At 58.0% G+C, this 18560-nt stretch overlaps 5 protein-coding genes across 5 annotated transcripts; all 5 read right to left on the reverse strand.

Moving 5' to 3' along the window:
* Positions 1-2450: 2450 nt before the first annotated feature.
* Positions 2451-4151, reverse strand: LMXM_36_3190 (conserved hypothetical protein; the record flags this gene model as incomplete). The annotated part of the gene is made up of 1 exon (XM_003874622.1): positions 2451-4151. One exon carries the CDS (start codon positions 4149-4151, stop codon positions 2451-2453), a length of 1701 nt encoding a protein of 566 aa, XP_003874671.1.
* A 1240-nt stretch (positions 4152-5391) lies between these two features.
* On the reverse strand, positions 5392-8238 carry LMXM_36_3200 (putative DNA topoisomerase III; the record flags this gene model as incomplete). Its single annotated transcript, XM_003874623.1, has 1 exon — positions 5392-8238. One exon carries the CDS (start codon positions 8236-8238, stop codon positions 5392-5394), a length of 2847 nt encoding a protein of 948 aa, XP_003874672.1.
* Positions 8239-11911: 3673 nt separating this feature from the next.
* On the reverse strand, positions 11912-12688 carry LMXM_36_3210 (14-3-3 protein-like protein; the record flags this gene model as incomplete). The annotated part of the gene is made up of 1 exon (XM_003874624.1): positions 11912-12688. One exon carries the CDS (start codon positions 12686-12688, stop codon positions 11912-11914), a length of 777 nt encoding a protein of 258 aa, XP_003874673.1.
* A 729-nt stretch (positions 12689-13417) lies between these two features.
* On the reverse strand, positions 13418-15070 carry LMXM_36_3220 (conserved hypothetical protein; the record flags this gene model as incomplete). The annotated part of the gene is made up of 1 exon (XM_003874625.1): positions 13418-15070. One exon carries the CDS (start codon positions 15068-15070, stop codon positions 13418-13420), a length of 1653 nt encoding a protein of 550 aa, XP_003874674.1.
* Positions 15071-16761: 1691 nt separating this feature from the next.
* LMXM_36_3230 (putative oxidoreductase) lies at positions 16762-18372 on the reverse strand (the record flags this gene model as incomplete). The annotated part of the gene is made up of 1 exon (XM_003874626.1): positions 16762-18372. One exon carries the CDS (start codon positions 18370-18372, stop codon positions 16762-16764), a length of 1611 nt encoding a protein of 536 aa, XP_003874675.1.
* Between the last annotated feature and the right edge of the window lie 188 nt (positions 18373-18560).

Consider the following 18560-nt stretch of genomic DNA (forward strand, 5'->3'; position numbering starts at 1 on the left):
AGTTCAAGCTACAGGGCGTCGAATGCCGATGCAGTGCTGCATAGTAGTATACATCCAATATGGGCTGATAAACGAAACGAACAACATCTTCAGCAGCAGAGATTGCAGTAAGAGGGTGATAGGTGAGTACGCTTGAAACAGAAAAAGCAGGGGCCCTTGCCCTGTTGCCTCGCTCACTCGGCATCGTGAGATCGGGCTATATCATCGATGATGCGACGAAGCAGGCAATTGTACCGGCTTTCCAGGATCTCCTCTCCGTCGCTGCGTCGCGGCTGCGCAGCTGAGTGTGCCGATGCCGCCGCCGCTGCCGTCGTCGTCTGAGCAGGATGGGAAAAAAGCTCGAGCACTAAGTCCCGGTTTGGCTCACTCATCGGTAGCGTGTAAACAGACTGTTTGCTGTCGCCGGAGGGGGCTGTTCTGACCCCCGATGCACCTGCCTGCGTGTAGTAATGCCGTACCCACGCGCATGTGTCGTAGTATTGCTGGGGAACCTTGGCCATTGCGAAGGTCCGTGATGCTTGCAGGTGGAGTAGTGCACACGCATACACACACACACCACCGCTTCAACGTTGTGGGGGCAACCAGGCGTGTAGCTGAGCAAGGTAAAGAAAAAGAGAAAGTCGTTGTAAAGCTGAAATTATGCCCTCGACAACAGAAAGCTGTGCACTTCGCACTACACGTGTCCCTCCCCCTCTTCTTCTTTCGAAATAGCTGAAAAAAGGCTGATCGAACAACCAAAAAAAAACGTCTTGCACTCTACACACAGCAGTCGCGTTGCCGCTTTTCCTTTGCCTCTCTTGCGTCCCACGTGATGATGACAGATTAACAAACGGTGCGGCTCTGCCCGCTTATGTATTTTTGATGTGTTCGAGAGACCAGTCGGCAAGATGACTGCTGGAGGGAGGAGCTACTGAGGCGTAGGAGTGCTACAGCAGCAGCAGCGACACTGGAGTCAAGGAGAAGACGGGTCACTTTTTCGTGGAGATCGAAATGCTTACGCACAGTGAAAGGCGTCAGGAGGAGGAGGGGGAGGGAGAGCGGGGGGTTGATATCGCGTGAAGAGAGACACGAAAAATACGAGTCCTAAACGGCCCCACCAGTTGAATGTCTTTTTTGTTTCTTTAAAATGGACGCCATGCGGCTTGTCTTCGCGGACATTGCAGCCGAGGGGGATGGCCAGGGGAAGCACGCCGCGCACGTGGTCGTTCCTTGCCTCAAGCGAGAGCAGCAACACTGGGTTCCATACATATAGAGTCGTTTTGGTTTTTGCTATGCTAGTTCTCTCGATTTCTCACGCGCTTCCTGAGTGAGCTTGCATAGTAAGGGAATGCATAACAGCTGCAACCTCCCCGAAAACACCCACAGATAGGGAGGCGTTTAACTTCGACATGCAACACGCAACTATGCGAATACACACACACACACACAAAAACACACGTACACGCACGAGAGAGGGCATGGCCACCACCAACAGCAACAGACAGTACAACGAAAGCCAAAAAAAAACAGTGCACGGGATAAAAAGGACACGTGTACATGAATATGAAAGAGATGTGCGGCCTTTTTCCTGTTTTTTTTTGTTGTTATTGCTGGCTTAAATTCGACAATCAACGCCAATGAAGAGGAAAGGGGAGGGGGCAATAACACAAGATACGCCGCCAGAGGTGAGAGGCGCAAGTCAACCATTGGATTGGTATGCACACGAGAGACGAGGGAGAGAAACGCGTATGTGTGTTGGGGGGGGGGGGCGATGCGCTCATGTAGCCCATCTCTTCCTACCTCCGCACTTGCTCTCGTGCTTATGCGTGGGCATTTCTGGCCATGGCAGTCCACAATTTATGCACACACACACACACCTCCTGGTCACAGAAGCACACGGGCCAGGGTGGAGGCGGGCGGCGTGAGTGACAAGTTGTCTCAGAAAACAAGTCCTGGGGATGGGGAGAAGAAGCGAAGGGGGATTGGGGGTCGGATGGACTCGCCAGCGTGCTTATTGACAGAGCAAGATGAGGCAACAGACAAGAGTGACGAGGCATACACGTACACACACACACACGATTCTACTCCCCAGAGAGTTGCTTCGAAGGCAAAGGACACGCCGACGGGAAAACACTCACCCCCCTAGTGAGTAGTGAGAAGGGACGCAGGTGGGATGGGGGAGGAGGACGCCCGTGTCCCGGTAGTTTTTTTCGGCTGGCGCATTTCCATCTCCTGCTCACCTGCAAACTCCATTCCGCACCTCTGCCTGCCCCCTCCCCCACTCCTCAGGCTTCCATGCCCCTCCCCCTCCCTGGCCCTTCGCTCTCACCTCTCTCACCCGCGCAGCCTCTGCTTACCGTGCTGCTGAAGGCATTGTAACACACACCTTTATTGGAACGGGCACAGTGCACGCACAAGTCAGAAAATGTGAAACCAAACAACAAGGGAGAAGCGGTAACACGCTCTGTGCTCTAGTGGACAGACATGAAGACTTTGGAGGTGGGGAACTCAATCGTGCGCCCGCCCTCCGTGTGCGAGGGACGGTCCAGCAGCAGACGCGGCAGGAAATCCGTGAGGTCTTGCTGCTGTCCGTACAACTTTGACATAGAATCTGAAGTGCCGCAGACGCGGACTGGATTGGAGTCAGCGTGCTGGTGCGAGGAACGGCGGAGGGTGTTGCAGTACTGCACTGCGGGATAGATGTCGGCGTCACCAGAGAGCAGCACTACCTGCTGGAATTGCCGGCGGTCTTGGAAGAGCTCGATCAAGCACGTGGCGGTGGCGACGTCCACGCCGGTCTGAACCCACACATGACCAGGCCCGTCCTCCGTGAACCCGCGCTGGCGCTTCATGCCCCCCACCAGCTTCGCAACAACATTTGGCAGGGAACGGCCGCTGTTCATTTCGTCCGTCAAGTAGCGCTTCCGCAAGGAAGTCTCGCGAAACGCGTGTTTGCGGTGAGCCAGCGGCATGGACGTCTCCACGAAATCCGTGAAGGCGGCGGTGTCCGTGTCGAACCAGAACGCGAAAGGCTCGCACTGGAAGATGTCACCGATGTACTCGATGGTGTAGAGCAGTGCTTCGGTGATGTATCGGTAGTAGGCAGGATCGCTGCGGTTGCGACGAACCACGACGCAACGCTCAAAATAGGACCCGTCCACGACGATTGCCACTCGCCCGTCCCTCTTCGGCCCCTCCTGAGGAATGTAAGGGGGCACCACAGGCGCGCACGAGACGACCGCGCGAGGACGAGGCTCGTCACTGCGATTGCTCGCGTCGTCTTCGGAATTACGCGGCGTAGCCGAGTTATTTGATTGGTCGGCACTGCACGGGTCGTGCTCGCTGGGCAGAGAGGCCGAACCCTCCTCCGAGACGCGGTCGTGCGCCACAGGCGCCATGTAAGGCTGGTGGCAGTGCACTGTCTCGTGATTGCGGCCGCAGTTGTCGCAGTGCACGTTGTCGCATACGCCAGCGGTGTGGCCCTTCACATGGCAGAGGTTACACACCACCTCTGGGCAATGTGCAACGAAGTGACCAGGGCGATGACACATCCGGCACAGCTGACCCTGCGGGCAGTTCGCGGCCTCGTGGCCCGGCTCGTTGCACTGGTAGCACACACGCCCCTTGGAGCGCATGGGGCACTCCGATGAGCGGTGCCCTGAGTGTGAGCAGTGGAAGCAGTGCGGCTTGCTGTGGCAGATTTGGGAGCTGTGTCCGAAGGTGCCGCAGTTGTAGCAGCGCGTCTGCGGGCAGGTCGTCATAATGTGGCCGAGCTGGTGGCACTGGTAGCACTCCAGAGCCTGGTAGCGCACGGGGCAATTGGCCTGGATGTGGCGCGACGAGCCGCAATTGCGGCAGACGGACCAGCGGTACTCCTCATCGAGGTTGACCTCCTCGCGCGGCGCTCCCTCGACCGAGCGCACTCGCTTCGAAGCGTCTTGGGGGCAGTCGCGCCGGTAGTGGCCCAGCCGATTGCACAGATTGCACTTGATCTTGGGACAGTTGCGGCGGAGATGGCCGCGCGTCTTGCAGTTGTTACACACAACCGCGCCAGCAGTAGAGTTGGAAGACGTGTTTTGGGCGGTGATACCGGAGGTCAAGTAGGTCGCAGGCTGCGTGCCGACCGGCGACTCCTCAATCGGCAGCAGCGCCGGCGGTGGAGCCGGTGGCATAGACGGGGATGAAGAATTCATGAAAGAGGAAGGGAGACGCAGTACGAAAGGCGTATGCACGCAAACAGAGGCTGCTTTGTTTTTTTCTCCCTGTTAGCGAGCGCGATGCGGTGGAGTCAAAGACGGCAGAACACACGTGCACAACCACACGAGCACACACACACACAGTTGAAAAGAATAACCGTACGCGAAAAGACACCCACACAGATGCGCCGTAGCCAACTTGAGTGCCACGCAGCAACGGTCGCTGCGGTCAACCCTCCCCTCAAAAGAAAAAGGGAAGTCAGACAGCGAAGTGGTAGATGCAACAGAGGTGGAGAGGGGAGAGCGCTAGCAAGACGATCTGGCGGGACTCTGGTGCCGAGCTGAATGGATTCCTTATCGCGCAGGCGCTCTATTGGATGTTGCCGGTGCAGCGAGTGATGTGGATACACAAAGAAGAGCTTCAGTAAGAGGGAGGAGTACAAAACCACAGTAAAACGGTATACACGCAAAAAAGGGGGAAAGGGAAAGATGTCGGAGCTGGTGCACGACGCATAGCGCTAGAGTAACAACTTGGCCCAATATACATAGATACATATATCCATATACATATATAGAGAGAGAGGGCGAGAGAGCGGTAAAAGATGTACGGTTTGTGTGTGGGTGGAGGGTGGGAGATGGTAGAACGATGGCGGAGGGTTCGTGCACGCGTCACGTCGTGGTACACGGATTTTTAGCGTTTACGCGTCAGAGAAGCGTGAGAGAGGCAGACATACAGAGAGGGATAAAGACGGTGAGAGAGGAGGTTAACAAGGAGCAGAGCGAGTAGGCATGACCGCATTGACGGCACCCGGATTTCGAAAACAGACGCGCACTTCCCCACCGGAGCACTTGACACACCGTCTATCATGCGGGCGTTGGTGCGCTACTCTCATGCGCATAATGAGCCGTGAGAGGTGACCTTACTGATGGTCCATGTGCCTCACTTCCCAGTTGAGATAGAGAAGCTGTCGTTTGTTTTGTGTGCAGTGCTGCCAAGCTGCGTGTTACGCGTGGGCGACACACTGCACGGGGACCGGTGAAGGGAGCAAAGCTCAAAGCAGTTAACGAATATGAGTACGTGGAGGGAGGGAGGGGATGGGGAGTGACGGTGGGTGTTCCACCTGCCACCAGCAGAGAAACGTGGCAAACGTCTAGGTGGTGTTGCACACGCAGACACACGCACTCGCACATCGGCGGCGGTGGTGGATGAGGTCTCTCAGTCGAGCCACTGAAAGAAAGAGCACTGGCGATTAGCACACGTGAGGAAGCGCTTGCCTCGCGAAGCTTCTTTGCGTGAAACGAACTGCTTCGCTGGTGCGCCGCACCCACACACGGTATCGACTCCGCCACTGGACGTGTTGGTCGCTGCCGCATCAGCACCATGGCCACCACGCTGCCCACCTCCCCGTACGCTGCGACGTGCGGAAGAAGGCTTCACAGAGGGCAGCGTGTACGTTCCTGAGGCGGTGGAGGCTACAGAGGCGGCGCTGTTCGGCGCCGCAGACGCGTTTGGATCGCCCGTTGGCATCCCCTTCACAGTTATGTAATCCTTGATGCGTGCGTCGCATCTAACGCAGATGGCGTCGAGCATGTTCAGCCCCGGCACCCCTTGACGTCCGCTAAAGTCGAACGTGAGGAGCACTGCGCTGCACGCGGGGCAGCGCTGGGAGGGACTCGGCTTCACGGAGGCCGCCGCTGGCAGCGAGACGCGCAGGTGGCACGAGGGGTAGCCCCTACACGACAGGAAAAAGCCCTTCGCTCCAGAGCGTAGGCGCAGCTCGTGCTGGCAGCACGCGATGCACGTGGTGATGCCAATCGCTTCGAGTCCTTTCGCCAAGGGGCAGTCAGCAGTGCACTGGAAGCAGCGGAACTCGGCCGCGGCTTCGACGTCGGGAAAGGGAGCGGCTGCACTGGCAGCACCTTTGGCGCTCACGCTCCATGCCTTCGGTGGGCTTCCGAAGCAGTGCGGGCAGACGTGGTAGGAGGTTTGCTTCTCGCGGTTTGCAACGCGCAGCGCGAGGAACCCGCACAGTGGACACGTGTGCGGTGGGCTCACCGGCTCCAGGGTGTTGAGGCGGCCGTTTGGCACCCGATGCATCTTGTTGCACGCATGGCAGCGCACGCTCCACACCTCGCGATCACGCTCGCCGGCGCGCTCGACGAGGTCCATGGGCCCGCCACACGTCCCGCATGGGATGAAGTTGGCCTTTACCACCGTCGCCTCGACGGCGCACGCGTCTGTCTCTACCGCTGGCTGCAAATACCGCTTCAGCTCCTCGTAAAATGCGTTGGTGTTCGCCATGAGGCGGCTAAATATCTCCTCGTAGAGCTGCACCGCTGCCGCCACCACCTGCTCCTTTGTTGCAGCGCCGTTGGCGATGTCGCCCATCGCAAGCTCCATCTGCGCCCGCAGCTGTGGCTGCAGCAGGCTGGCCAAGCCGAGGGACTCATAGGCAGAGGCCAGGGCAATTCCCAGCGTCGTTGGCACCAGTGACTGACCCTCCCGCCTCACATACTCGCGATCCAGGACGGTCTTGATGTGCTGCGCAATGGTGGCGTCCGTCCCAATCCCGTTGCTGTCCATCAGCGAGATGAGATGCGTCTCCGTCAGGTGGGGTGGGGCTGAGGTGCAGCCCTTCTTGAGCGGCACGGCTGTCGGCTGGAACATGTCGCCTATCTGGTAGTTCGGGATGCACGTATTGTTCCACCGCTCGTAGGGGAAGATGTCCAGCCAACCACGCTGCAGGATCGTTGTCCCGCCGGCGGAGAACAGCTCCCCGCCAAACTCCGCCGATACCTGCGTCGTCGCGGCCACTGCGTCGGGGGAGAGCGAGGCGAGAAAGTGACGCACAATCAGGTTGTACAGCCTGCCACGCTCATCCTGCGTCGCGTTCCACGCCTTGGTTGGGTGAATGGGCGGGTGCGCCTTGTCGTCGTGACCGCCGCGGAGCGGCGGGCGCACGTGCGTGGCGATATCGGCCAGCATGGCTGTCGCATACTCGGCCACGTCGGCGTTTGCGGTTTGCACTCGAACCAGCTCTAGCAGCTCGCTCTCTTGAAACGTGTAAGAGTCCGTCTCCGTGCGTGGGTATGAGATCAGCCCTTCCTGATACAGAGACTCCGCCAGCGTCATGCACCGCTCAGAGGTGATGCGGAGGTGCGTTGCGGCCAATTTCTGCATGACGACGGTGGCCAGGGGCACCGGCGGTCGTCGGTGACTTGGACGCTGTTGCACGTTGGTGATGCGGCCCTTATGCCCGTCTGCCGCCGCCGCCTGCAGCATATCCTCATAGATCAAGGTGGCCGCCACCTGATCGTACATGGAGCCGCGACTGCTGTGGAACTTGGTGTCGCCATGTTGCAGTTGAAGGGTGAAGAAGTCCTCCGGGACAAAGCCCTGCTGCTGCCAGTAGCGACGCACCACAAAGCCGAGGGTAGGGAACTGGCAGGGGCCAAAGCTCAGTACCCCTGGTATGGCGGCGAACAGGTGGCGAAACTTCACCGTCTGATAACGGGTAAAGGCCGCCCCGATGCGCAGATCCATCTCCTGCCGCGCTTCCACCGCGTCCGAGAGGCGCTTGTCCGGCAGTTTGAGGTTGTGCACGGCGTTCAGCAAGTCACGTGCGGTGAGGGCGGAGAAGTGGGCTCGCTTCACCTGCACCTGTGGCCGCTTGCTCTGCACCACCTGCATCACCTCAAAGCAGATGTTCTCGCCTTCCCGGTCGCAGTCCAGCCATAGGACGAGCGTCTCGGCTCGGCTGGCGAGTGCTTCGAGGTTCTTTTTCACCGGCTCGAGATCGGCGCGCACGTACTTGGTGATCGGCGCCGAGAAGAGCCCCTGAAACGGGTAGGTGGACCAGTTCTTAGTGTTGGGTGGGAACTGGTCCTCCATGAGGTGACCCGCCACCGATGTGACCAGCATCGTCTTACCCTCAAATTTAAACTCGTAGACTGGGTTAAAGCGAGACTGCGATTGTGCCGTGCGGCAGTTACCGCCCGAGAGGCTCTGCGCCATTTCCTTGGCAACGCTGGGCTTCTCGGCGACATTGAGCCACGTTGGCATCTCCCCTCCCCCTCCAGTATTCGTGTCGACGTGTGAATGGGCGTGTCTGAGTGCGCGCGTCTATGCGTGCGTCTCTGTATGCCTTTTATGGTGCCCCTCTCCCTCACATGTAAAGGCTTCTATGAAACCACCAACAACAAAGAAAGAGGTGGAGGAGCGGGCCACCAGCTGCCGCCATTCAAGAGCTGTCTTTCGCGGCGTCAGCGGATCCTTTGACGAGGTGCACACGCACAATAAGCCGGCGCGACACTTCCAAGGAAGGGAGATGTAGGGGCTGCGAGAGTGGGGTCGACTCACGTTAGGGCGACACAGCGAGTCGCCCCTTCCGCAGACACTCGTCTAATGCAGCAGAAGCGTGCGTTTTGTTTGGTGGGGTGGCTCGGCTGCGTGCGTCTCTTCTCACCCGCACCGGCCACTATGCTCGAGCGTGAAAGTACCTGAGTCACACGTGGCAGAGAAGCAGACGAGACGGCAACGACGTAAGCACGGAGAGTGGACGTGGGAAAGAGGGGAGGAGGGGTGGTGGTAGAGAGGAGTAGAGGATGCAGAGGAGGCTATCACGCATAGATGTGCCTTGGCAACGACAGTCCGAAGCCTTGTTCTGTTTGATCCGTCCGCCCTCCCATCTTCCTGGATTCCTTTCCTACCCTCCGCAGACCTCACCACGGTGCCCACAGGAGGAGAATCTCGCCATGAAAGCAGAGCGGAGGGCTCAGAAGCGAGGAGTTGGAGGAGCACCAACGATTAGACGGGGGTGGGGTGGGGTGAGGGGAAGAACGTAGAGAGGGCTGGTTGGAGAAAAAGGCCAGCTACCACGGCGGGCGCACGAGTGCCGGCTGTCCCACGTCCTTCGCTACCACAGGAACGGTGGGTGCGTGTGTGTGTGTGTGTGTGTGAGGGAGGGCAGAGAGAGAGACTACAGCAGCGACCTTCACGCTCTTCCGCTCCCGCCTGAGTACGCGAGAAGACCAACAGGGCGAGAGAGCGAGAGCGAGGGCCGCTGTCTGTACTGTGCTTTCCCCCGCAGGCGCCTGTTGGATTCTTTTTCGTTCTTGTAAACTCTTTTTTTTCGAGTTGTTGTTTCTTCTCGACGCTGCTTTACAGAGCTAGAGGTACACAGCCAAGCACACACACACCACACACACACGCACGCACAGCAAAAAAGTAAAGTGCACCGCAAAAAAAAAACAAATAAACAAAACACGAAAGGAAGCGACGAGTCAGCGATTTGAGAAGATCCTGAGCGCATGTGCTCGGGCACGTGTGCTACCGAGTACGCATACATGGCGCCGCAAATTCTGTGCTCCTATTTTCTCCTTCATCTTTCGGATGCCGTGTTGTTGTTGTTTTCTCCCTTCCGTGGCTCTTCATTTTTTTCTTTTTCGCTTTCCTTTGTCGCGTGTGTTTGGTGCTGCTGCAGGCGCATGTGTGAGCGTATCGTGCGCGCTGCCGCCTCCCGCCCGCCCCCTTTTTCCTCCACACACACACACACACACACACACGCTATCCTTGAAAACCAAAACTACGAAACGGACAAGCAAAAAAAAAGTGAAAAAAAAACAGAAAAAAGAAGAAAAAACAGAAGAGAAGGCAGAGGAAAACACGCCAGCATACCAGTCCACGCCGTCACATAAAAGTGCGAACTGCCAACGACGACTACAGACCATTCAGCGCGCCATCGACGCACTCGCGACGTTTCGAGACAGAAACAGGAAAACCTACTGAAAAGGCAAACACCAAGTCTTGAGAGAGGAGGAGAAGGAGGAGGGACGAAGAGGCACCCAACCAAGACACGCACGCAGACATCATCATCAGCAACGCGCGATACAAAGAAACGACGAAGAAAAAAGCACTAGTGGGTGGGAGGGAGGGAGCCATCAAATCGGAGGAAGGAACATCAAGAGATCCATCGAGGCATCCACCGCCCCTCCCTTTTTCTGTTTTGGCGTACGTCAATAATGCTGCTTTTCTTACATTCTCATTTTTTTTTCGTCGTAGCCATTATGCTCTCTCTATCGGTTCTGTCGAATTTCCCCCATCCCCCTCCTTTTCACTGCTGCGTCGTTAGTGTGCTTACTCTGTGCTCCCATGTGATACGGCTCCCTTTCCCCACCCCCTCCTCTTCCGCGCACGTCCTGTTGCATCTTGACCACGGCCGCAAGTCATACGCGCAGCACACAAGAGGAGTGGGAAGGGGAGAGAACGAAAGAAAAGCACACACACACACAAAGAAATGGGGGAGGTTGCTTCGCTTTGTGAGGCAGCCAAACGTGCGACGGGCACGTCCTCCCATCAGGACAGCGGAGGCAGACACAGAGATGTGAGGAGAGAGAGAAAAAAAGCGGAGATGTGGTTGAAGGGTGGTGGTGGTGGTTGGGGGACTCGTGCAGACTTGAGCCTCAAACAAAGTCAGCCTGAAAACGTAAACCACAACGAAAAGGTAAAAGAAAAAGGAAAGGAAATGCTCCACTATGAGATACGGGAGAGATACAGGAAACAAATGCGTGTGTCTGCACTCAGGTGAGGCGATCTCCCCCTCCCACGAAAAGAAGGAGACCTATAGACATTGCACATGAAACCGTGTGTGTGGCTGCATCTGCGTATCGACCTTGGCGTGCGCGTTGTATGATGTGTCAAGCTTGTGTGTGTGTGTGGTCTCTGTGTATGCCTGTCTGTCTGTCTCTCTTTTATGGACGCGTGTATCGATGCTGCGCTTGCTTTTTCCGGTTGACCCTGACATACATACAGCCACACTCACTCACTCACCCACCCACCCACTCACACAGAAAAACAACAACAAACAATGAAGCAAGAGCGAGATCAAACGACAGACGAAACGTACGAGGGAACGCCGGTGTAGCGAGGAGAGGCAAACAGCGACACCAAAGGAAATCATAAAACACGCACAAGAAGAGGGAGCAAAAGCGAAGCACAAACAACACCGCAACCACAACGAAAAAAAGGAACGCAGTCGTCTTTTCTTCCGCATCGTACAAAATCCCACACAGCCGCCACCTCTCCCGTTTCACAGAGGCGCCCACCGACACGGTCTTGTCCTTCTTTTCTTTGTTGGTGTGCCCTTTCGCCTCCGCGACGCCGTGTGCCGATGGGTGTGCAATGTATGCACTTCTACTCGCGACCCGCACCCCAAGCTGAAGAGCCACGTCGACACCCGAACACATACACAAAGACTCACCGTCATCGACACCCGCATCTCCACGGGGCACAGCTCTAAGACACGAGTCGGCAGCGCTTCTAGGGAGCCAGAGAAAAAGGTGCATGCGTGCTGTTGAGAAGTTCTATGTCGCTCCGTGCGCGCACGACATCGCCTGGGGATCCCCGCATTCGTGCGTGCTTTTGTGCGTTTCGGCCGGCGCGCGTGCTTCGGTCGAGAGAACAGAGAGGGCGAGAGAGCAAAGTGCGGAGGCGTGGAGACGGTGGGGAGGGGGGTGGAGGGATGCGACGAGAGAGAAATACCGAAGGAAAGAAAAGAGGGGCGTGGGTGCGTTACGGCTGTGGTTGCATGTGTGCACGTTGCTAGCGAGGCAGCGAACATGGCGGCACGCATCATCACTCCCACAGCCAGAGCGCGACTTGGACAGGGTTAATGCCACACCGCCATCGCCACCTCTTGCTGTTGGTGCTTCCAGACAGAAAACAGCAGTGCACTACCTTACAGCTGGTCATCCGTCCACAAATTGAGGTTCTCGCGGAGGAGGCGCACAATGGTGTTGGACTCGTGGTAAGCCTCATCGTCGAGCGTCTCGAGCTCCGTCACGGCCTCGTCGTAAGCCTGACGAGCCAGCTGGAAGCCCTTCTCGTGCTCCTTCATGATTTCGTAGTAAAACACAGAGAAGTTCAGCGCCAGACCGAGGCGGATCGGGTGCGTCGGAGCGAGGGAAGAGTTCGCGACGTCCGTAGCCTTTTGGTAGGCGTTCAGGGCGGCCTGCCGCTGGCCATCACCGGAGTCGATCTCGGCGTAGTAGCGGTGGTAGTCGCCCTTCATCTTGAGGTAGAAGACCTTCGCCTCGCCGCCCTGGGCGGCCGGGATGAGGTAGGTGTCGAGAAGACTGAGCAGGTCGTCGCAGAGCGGGGAGAGCTCCGCCTCTAACTCCCTCCGCATGTTCACCACGAAGGGCAGTGTGGCGCTGTTCTCCTTGGCGTTCTCCCGACTCTCGATAGAGGTAATGACGCGCCACGCGTTGCGGCGCGGCGTGATCACGTTCTTGTACGCCACCGACAGCAGGTTACGCTCCTCCGTGTCGAGCTCACTGTTCAGCCGCACGTACTTGCGAATGCAGAGCAGCATTTCATCAAAGCGCTCTGCCTCCTCGGCCAACTTGGCCATATAGATGAGTTCCGCGAGGTCATCGGGAAGCTTGATGTCACTCGGCTTGGGGACCACCTCGTCTTGGATGGCGACGTTCTTCCACTTGATCGTCTCCGTCATTATGCCAGAGGGAAGGGAATAAGCTTGTAGTCCTTAGCGTGTTTTGCTGTTGGAGAGAGGGAGGGGTGGGGGTGGACTCGCTGGACAGTCGCAGGCGTGTGTGCGTGTGTGCAGACTAAGCGTCGTGAGAGGAGACAAAAGCAAAGAAAGGAAAGACCGAGTTGATGAAGGGCAAGTCGGGGGGCGGGGTAAAGCGCGGGCAGGAGGTATGATGGCAGTGTATACGTGCACGGCAATTCCTTTGAGCGAAAATGAGGAGGGAGGGAGTGGGGGAGGCGGGGCGGAGTCGTTGGAGGAGGAAACGAGAGCTCGAGTAAGACCGTGTGCCCCCTATACCGTCGCTGGCGGCGTGTGTGTGTGTGTGTGCGTGCGTGCGTGCGTCGGTGACGCATCTTCACACAGAGGGCGCACAGACAAATCCTACGAGGAAGCACTCAGACGGCACAGAGGCGCATTCCCGTGCCATGTCCCTCAAGGCGAGAGGCAGGAGACGAGTAAGCAGAAGAGAAGCGGCCGCTTCGTCGGTGAGTCGGTTCTGTTTTCGGCTTCGAAACGGAGAGGAGAGAAAAAAAGAAGGAGAAACACATGTGGAGCGCGTATACGTACATGGGCGCCTGAAAGTCACAGAGGACAGTCACACACACATACACACACACACACACACATATACGGAAAGGAGCTTGCGCACACGAGAGGAATTTCTGTTACGCACACACTGTGTGTCATTGGTTACCGGGCTAACTGCACGAGACGAGTGTGCAGGTCCTCTGCCTGTTGGCTTTGGCTTCTCAGCATGCTAATAACGTCACTGTAGGCGCTATCGTGGAGTACAGTGCCGCTGGCGGGGATGGTGGCCGGCTCACCTTCAAGGGTTATTGTGCGCCCTCTGGCTCGCGAGACACGGTACAGCTCTGCTTCTTTTTCTACCAGTGTAGTCATCAGCTTTCGGCGAAGGCGGTCTGCCCGTGCCGCCTCGTTGGTGCACTGCTTCTTGTACGCCTTCAGTTCGCGTCGCAGCTCTCTCACCTTGAGAGCGGAGACTTCCTCCACATCACGCAGCTGGGATTCGCACAGCAGGGCAGCATGACGGTGACTCTGCGCCTCCTCTGTCGCGTTCGCCAAGCGCATGGTCAGCTGTTGCACCTGCAATGCTACCTCCTCGTGATTCATGAGTGCCTTGTTGAGTGCATCTAGCTGCTGTCGAGCGACGGCAAGCTGATCGGCAATGCTCTGCCTCTCACAGGTCAGCCACGCCTCTTGCTGGGCAGCGGTATCCAGCTGACTCTGAGACTGCTGCAGCTTCGCCGCCAGGCTATCGTGGCGCGCCTGCAGCGCCTGCAGAGCTTGTTGGCCCTCGCGTAGCTCGTCATCCATTTTCTCGAGACGCCATTGAAGCCGCGTGTTTTCCTCCTTGAGGGCGGCCTGCGCGCGACGCAGCGCGCTCGCCTCCACCACTGATGCGTTGCGCGCCTGCGTCACCTGCTCCTCTGCACTCGCTTGCATCTTACGGTAAAGAGATCGTTCCTCTGCCAGATTGTTCTGTGCCGTGGCAAGGCCCGCTGTGAGAGATGCAACGCGCTCGTGCAACTCCTCCCGCACCTCTGCTGCATCCTGCGCCACCTGGGCCATCTGCGCCTGGTGGTCGGCTTTGAGCTGGGCGAGCCGGCGGCGCGCTTCTTCCGCTTCAGCACGAAGCTCCTCGACCTGGTGTTGCGCCACCGTGGCCGCCGTCGAGTAGCGCTCCTTGAGTAGAGCCGCTTCGTTCTGCAGCTCGGTCGAACGCCGCACTGCCGCTCGCATTTCGGCCACGTCCGCTTCCATGGCGCGGCAACGCTGCTCCAATTCGAGGTTGCGGCTCTGCTGCTCGCGTAGTGCGTTGTGAGCTGTCATCAGCTGCTGGCTGTGCCGCTCCCGATCCTCCAGCAGCTGTGCATGCATGGTGGCGCACCGCTCCTCCAGCTCCAGCGTTTGCCTCCGCGCTTCGCGCAACCGTTGCCCGTCCGCCGCCGTCTCGACACGCTTGATCATGTCCTCCAGCTGCTGCTTTAGCTGTTGCACCTCTTGTTCATGCTCCAGCGACGCATCTAGTGCGCTCTGATGCGCACTGGCGACTTGGGACTTGAGGTGCTCCATTGCGATGGTGGCAGCGTGGTGCCGCTCTCGAAACCCTGCCGCGTCGCTCGCCTCTTTCTTCAGCTCTAAGATCTCTTTGCGCTGCTGTTCCTCGCGCGCCGCCACCTCGTCCAGCTGCCGCTGCTTGCGTTCGCATACTGCCTTGGTGTTCTTGAGCTCCAGCGAGAGCGCGTTGTACTTGCCAGTCAAAGTGGAGAAGTTCTCCTGGAACTCCGCACATGTCTGCAGGAGCTCGGCGTACGATGCCATGACGAAGCGGAGAGAGTAGGGTGAGCAGTTGAAACAGCTGGAAAAGCAAAGACGGGTAGAAGGCGCTCGACTATGGAACTGTCGATGCTCCACTCTAGTGCACGGCACCGCTTCGTATGTCTCTGTGTGCCAGGGAGTGCGTTGGTGCGCACCCAATGATGCTTGGCAATCAAGAGAGGGAGAGGGAGAGGGAGAGATGCTCTTTCTTCGTTTCCCGATTTCCCTCGTCACGGCGGCAGAGAGCGCCACAAAAGGGAAGACGAGCAACGATAAAAAAAAAGCACACAAACACCTAGAAAAAGCGAAAGAGGGACGCGAAGCAACAGCGGAGCTAAGCAGGCGACGGGGCGTGGGAGGAAGAGCCCGACAACGGTGACTCCGACAACACGTTGCCACCACACTAAGATAAGACAAGCAACCCCCGCGTCTTCCAGTGTCACAATGCGCGCACGCGCACACTCGCACTTGACCTACCAAACAAACAGAAAAAGAAATATGTATATTGATCTATCTATGCCGCTGTGCACGCAGGGAAACACCAAAGAAAAGGAGAAACCCGTCAACGTGCTCGAATTGCTGTATGTATGTATGCATATACATGTATGTATGTATATGTGCGTGTATGTATGCGTGTGTGTGTGTAAGCTACAGCGCCACAGGCACGAGAGAGCCGCCGCTTGAATAACAAGCACGCAGCAGCAACGGCACAGACACAGTAAAAAAAAATAGTACACGAGAAAAACAGCTTCACCCTTTATTTTTCCGCAAGGATTTGGGAGGGGACACGGAGGGCTGGAGGAGGCGTTGTGGGCGGAGAGCGCCGTAGTGTGTGCGTCTATGATTGCTTTAGAGGGTACCGTGTGCGGGAGTGCGCGCAAGCAAGTATTTGCGCAAGGAATGTGCCACACACTCGCACAGCGGATAAAGGTGGAGGGGGGAGGGTAAATTGTGTGCGTGACGAAACAAGTGCGAGGGTGGAAAGAAATGCGTTACGGTGGCTCTTCTTAGCAGCGTCAGCCCTAATCAACGTCTTGCCTGTTCGTCGCTTTTGTTTTCCGCGTGTTAGGGCGTTGTTGCGGGATTACATGCCCATGCCGAGTCGCAGGAGACATGCTTCCGCAGCCAAGCAAAGAAAAAATGAACAAGGCCAAGGGAGAGTAAGAGGAAGGGGACAGCGGCGGCGAGAGAGATATCAGTTTGGGGGAAGGGTGAGCGCATCAGGGATGCCTCAAACACCAGCGCGGCCTCGAGTATGGGATGCACGCAGGCGCTGGACGATTTGGGGTTGAGTGCGGCAACGCAGTCGGGGACCCCTGCTTCACGTACGCGCGCTCTAAATCAGCTTCTTCAGCATTCCTCCTTTAGCTGTGATGGAGGCTCTCTCCCTCTCTACCCCCGTTTGTTTCTCTGTCCTCCGCATTATGATGTGTCGGTGAGGGAGCCGTCACTGGAGGTCGCACGACTCAGGAAAGATCACGACGACAGCACCACATGTAGGAAGCGAATAACGCGTCTGTGAAACACACGCAAACGCCACCCATGCGTGCGCAAACATGGGGAGTTGAAAGCGATGGTCTCGACACAGCCGCAGCTTCCACCACTGCAGCACCAAAGAGTAGATATGCACGCTAGTTTGAGTGGAGAGAGAGTGCAGGCACGGTAGTGCAGTAGCCGCTGTATGCCGCCATCCCTCAGTGAATGAAGGAAGCGACGCGGGCACCGATGGCACTGCCAAGCGTGCTGCTGCTCGCCACCGTGGGCACCGGCACAACGCTACTGTCTGCGACAAACAGCCCGTCAATCCCATTCACGCGCAGCTGGCTGTCCACCACGGTGCCCATGGCGCAGGTGCCGTAGAGATCTCCGCCGCTCTTCACATGCTCCGCCAAGAAGGCGGCTGTGCTGCGTTGTGTGATGAGGCGGTCGCGGGGGTGGTGTAGTGCCGCGCCGTAGGACCAGAACGGGCTCACATGCCGTCCTTTCTCATCGACGTGGTAGACTGACTGCAGCGTGCCGTCGCGCGTAGTCAGGAGGCCCACCCATTGCACCCCTTCATCCATGGCCAGCACATCCTCCCTTGTGGAGAGCATCCCGCTTCGAATGAACGTGGTGCCCTTGCTGCCGTTGTAGAGCACCTCGCCTCGACTCGACGGGTAGTGATGCGTCACCCGCATTGTGAAGCCGTCCATCAGCCAGTGTGCCATCCCCATCTGCGGAGTGCGAAAGAAGAGAATGGACAGATCCGGGGCGTCTTGCTGCAGCTGCGACCGTACGTAGGCAGCACCCTCGACGAAAGCGCTGAACACGCCGGTGCGGTTCTCCTTGTACTCGCGCCACTGCCGGTACAAATACGACGCGTTGCACCAGCTGATGGACTTGCTGCAGACGTTGGATGAGTTGCGGATGCGAAAGACGAGATCGGCGGCGCTTGTGGTGATCAGGTTCTGCCCGACCGCCGGCGCGTCCAGCACGCTACCTTTCGCACCGATGCCGCTGCGCTGCAGCAAGAGTGGACTGCGCAGCGTTCCAGCGCACACGACGACGTGCCGGGCCTCTAGTAGGCTTTTGTCTCCGCGGTGCGATACCTCCACGGTGCGCACCCTTCCAGCCGTGCAGTGGATGCGCTCAGCGCAAGTCTCGTCCAGCAGATCGAGATTTGGGATGCGGGGCTGCGTGCCCTCAATCAACGCCTCGAATGCCTGCACGCGCGCGCCTCCGTCGATGTAGGACTGCATGGCCGAGAAGCCGTCTGCCTCGCCAGCGTTGAAGTCGCTCGTCGCAGGCACTCCCGCTGCCTCGCAGGCTTCGAAGAACCGAACATTCATGCCCGAGTCGATATTGCTGCGCTGCGTATCCGTCACGCGCAGGGGGCCGTCCTCACCGTGGTCGCGCGAAGCGCCGCGTGAGTTCGCCTCCAGGCTCCTGAAAACCGGTAGCAGCGTGTCGTAGGTCCAGGAGGTGTCAGCCCATCCTTCGTAGTCTTTGCGAGTGCCGCGCATGTACTTCATGTCGTTGCAAAGCCAGCTGCCGCCGAGGCCGCGGCCAAGCGTGAACGGCAGAGAGCGGTCGGCTAGGTTTGTCTCCGGTGCACATGCCAACGTCTGTAGAAATGGCCTGGCCTTCCTCACTGATGCGATGTAGGGCTGCATTAGTGGTACCCGCATCACCTGCGGAACAGCCGCGCGACTGCCTTGCTCGATGAGGGCAATGGAGGCAGCAGGGTGGTGCAAAGCGCAGGCACGCGCGGCCGCACAGCCCGCAGCGCCGGAGCCGATCACGATGATGTCATACGCCTTGTTCATGCCCCACCGTCAACAAAGGAGAGAGGAAGAACAGGGCCGCAATGCCGGGTGCACAGTGCGCCAACGCCGTTGATGTCTCTGAGGATGTGCAGGGGTACTCACTGCGTGGCGTCGTTGCCCTTGTGGAGGCAGGCAAAGGGGAAGACACCGTAAACGGCTTGGGGGCGATAGTGGTGGGTGCAAGTAGC

Source organism: Leishmania mexicana, chromosome 20, assembly GCF_000234665.1.
Source record: "Leishmania mexicana MHOM/GT/2001/U1103 complete genome, chromosome 20".
NCBI classification, from domain to species: domain Eukaryota; phylum Euglenozoa; class Kinetoplastea; order Trypanosomatida; family Trypanosomatidae; genus Leishmania; species Leishmania mexicana.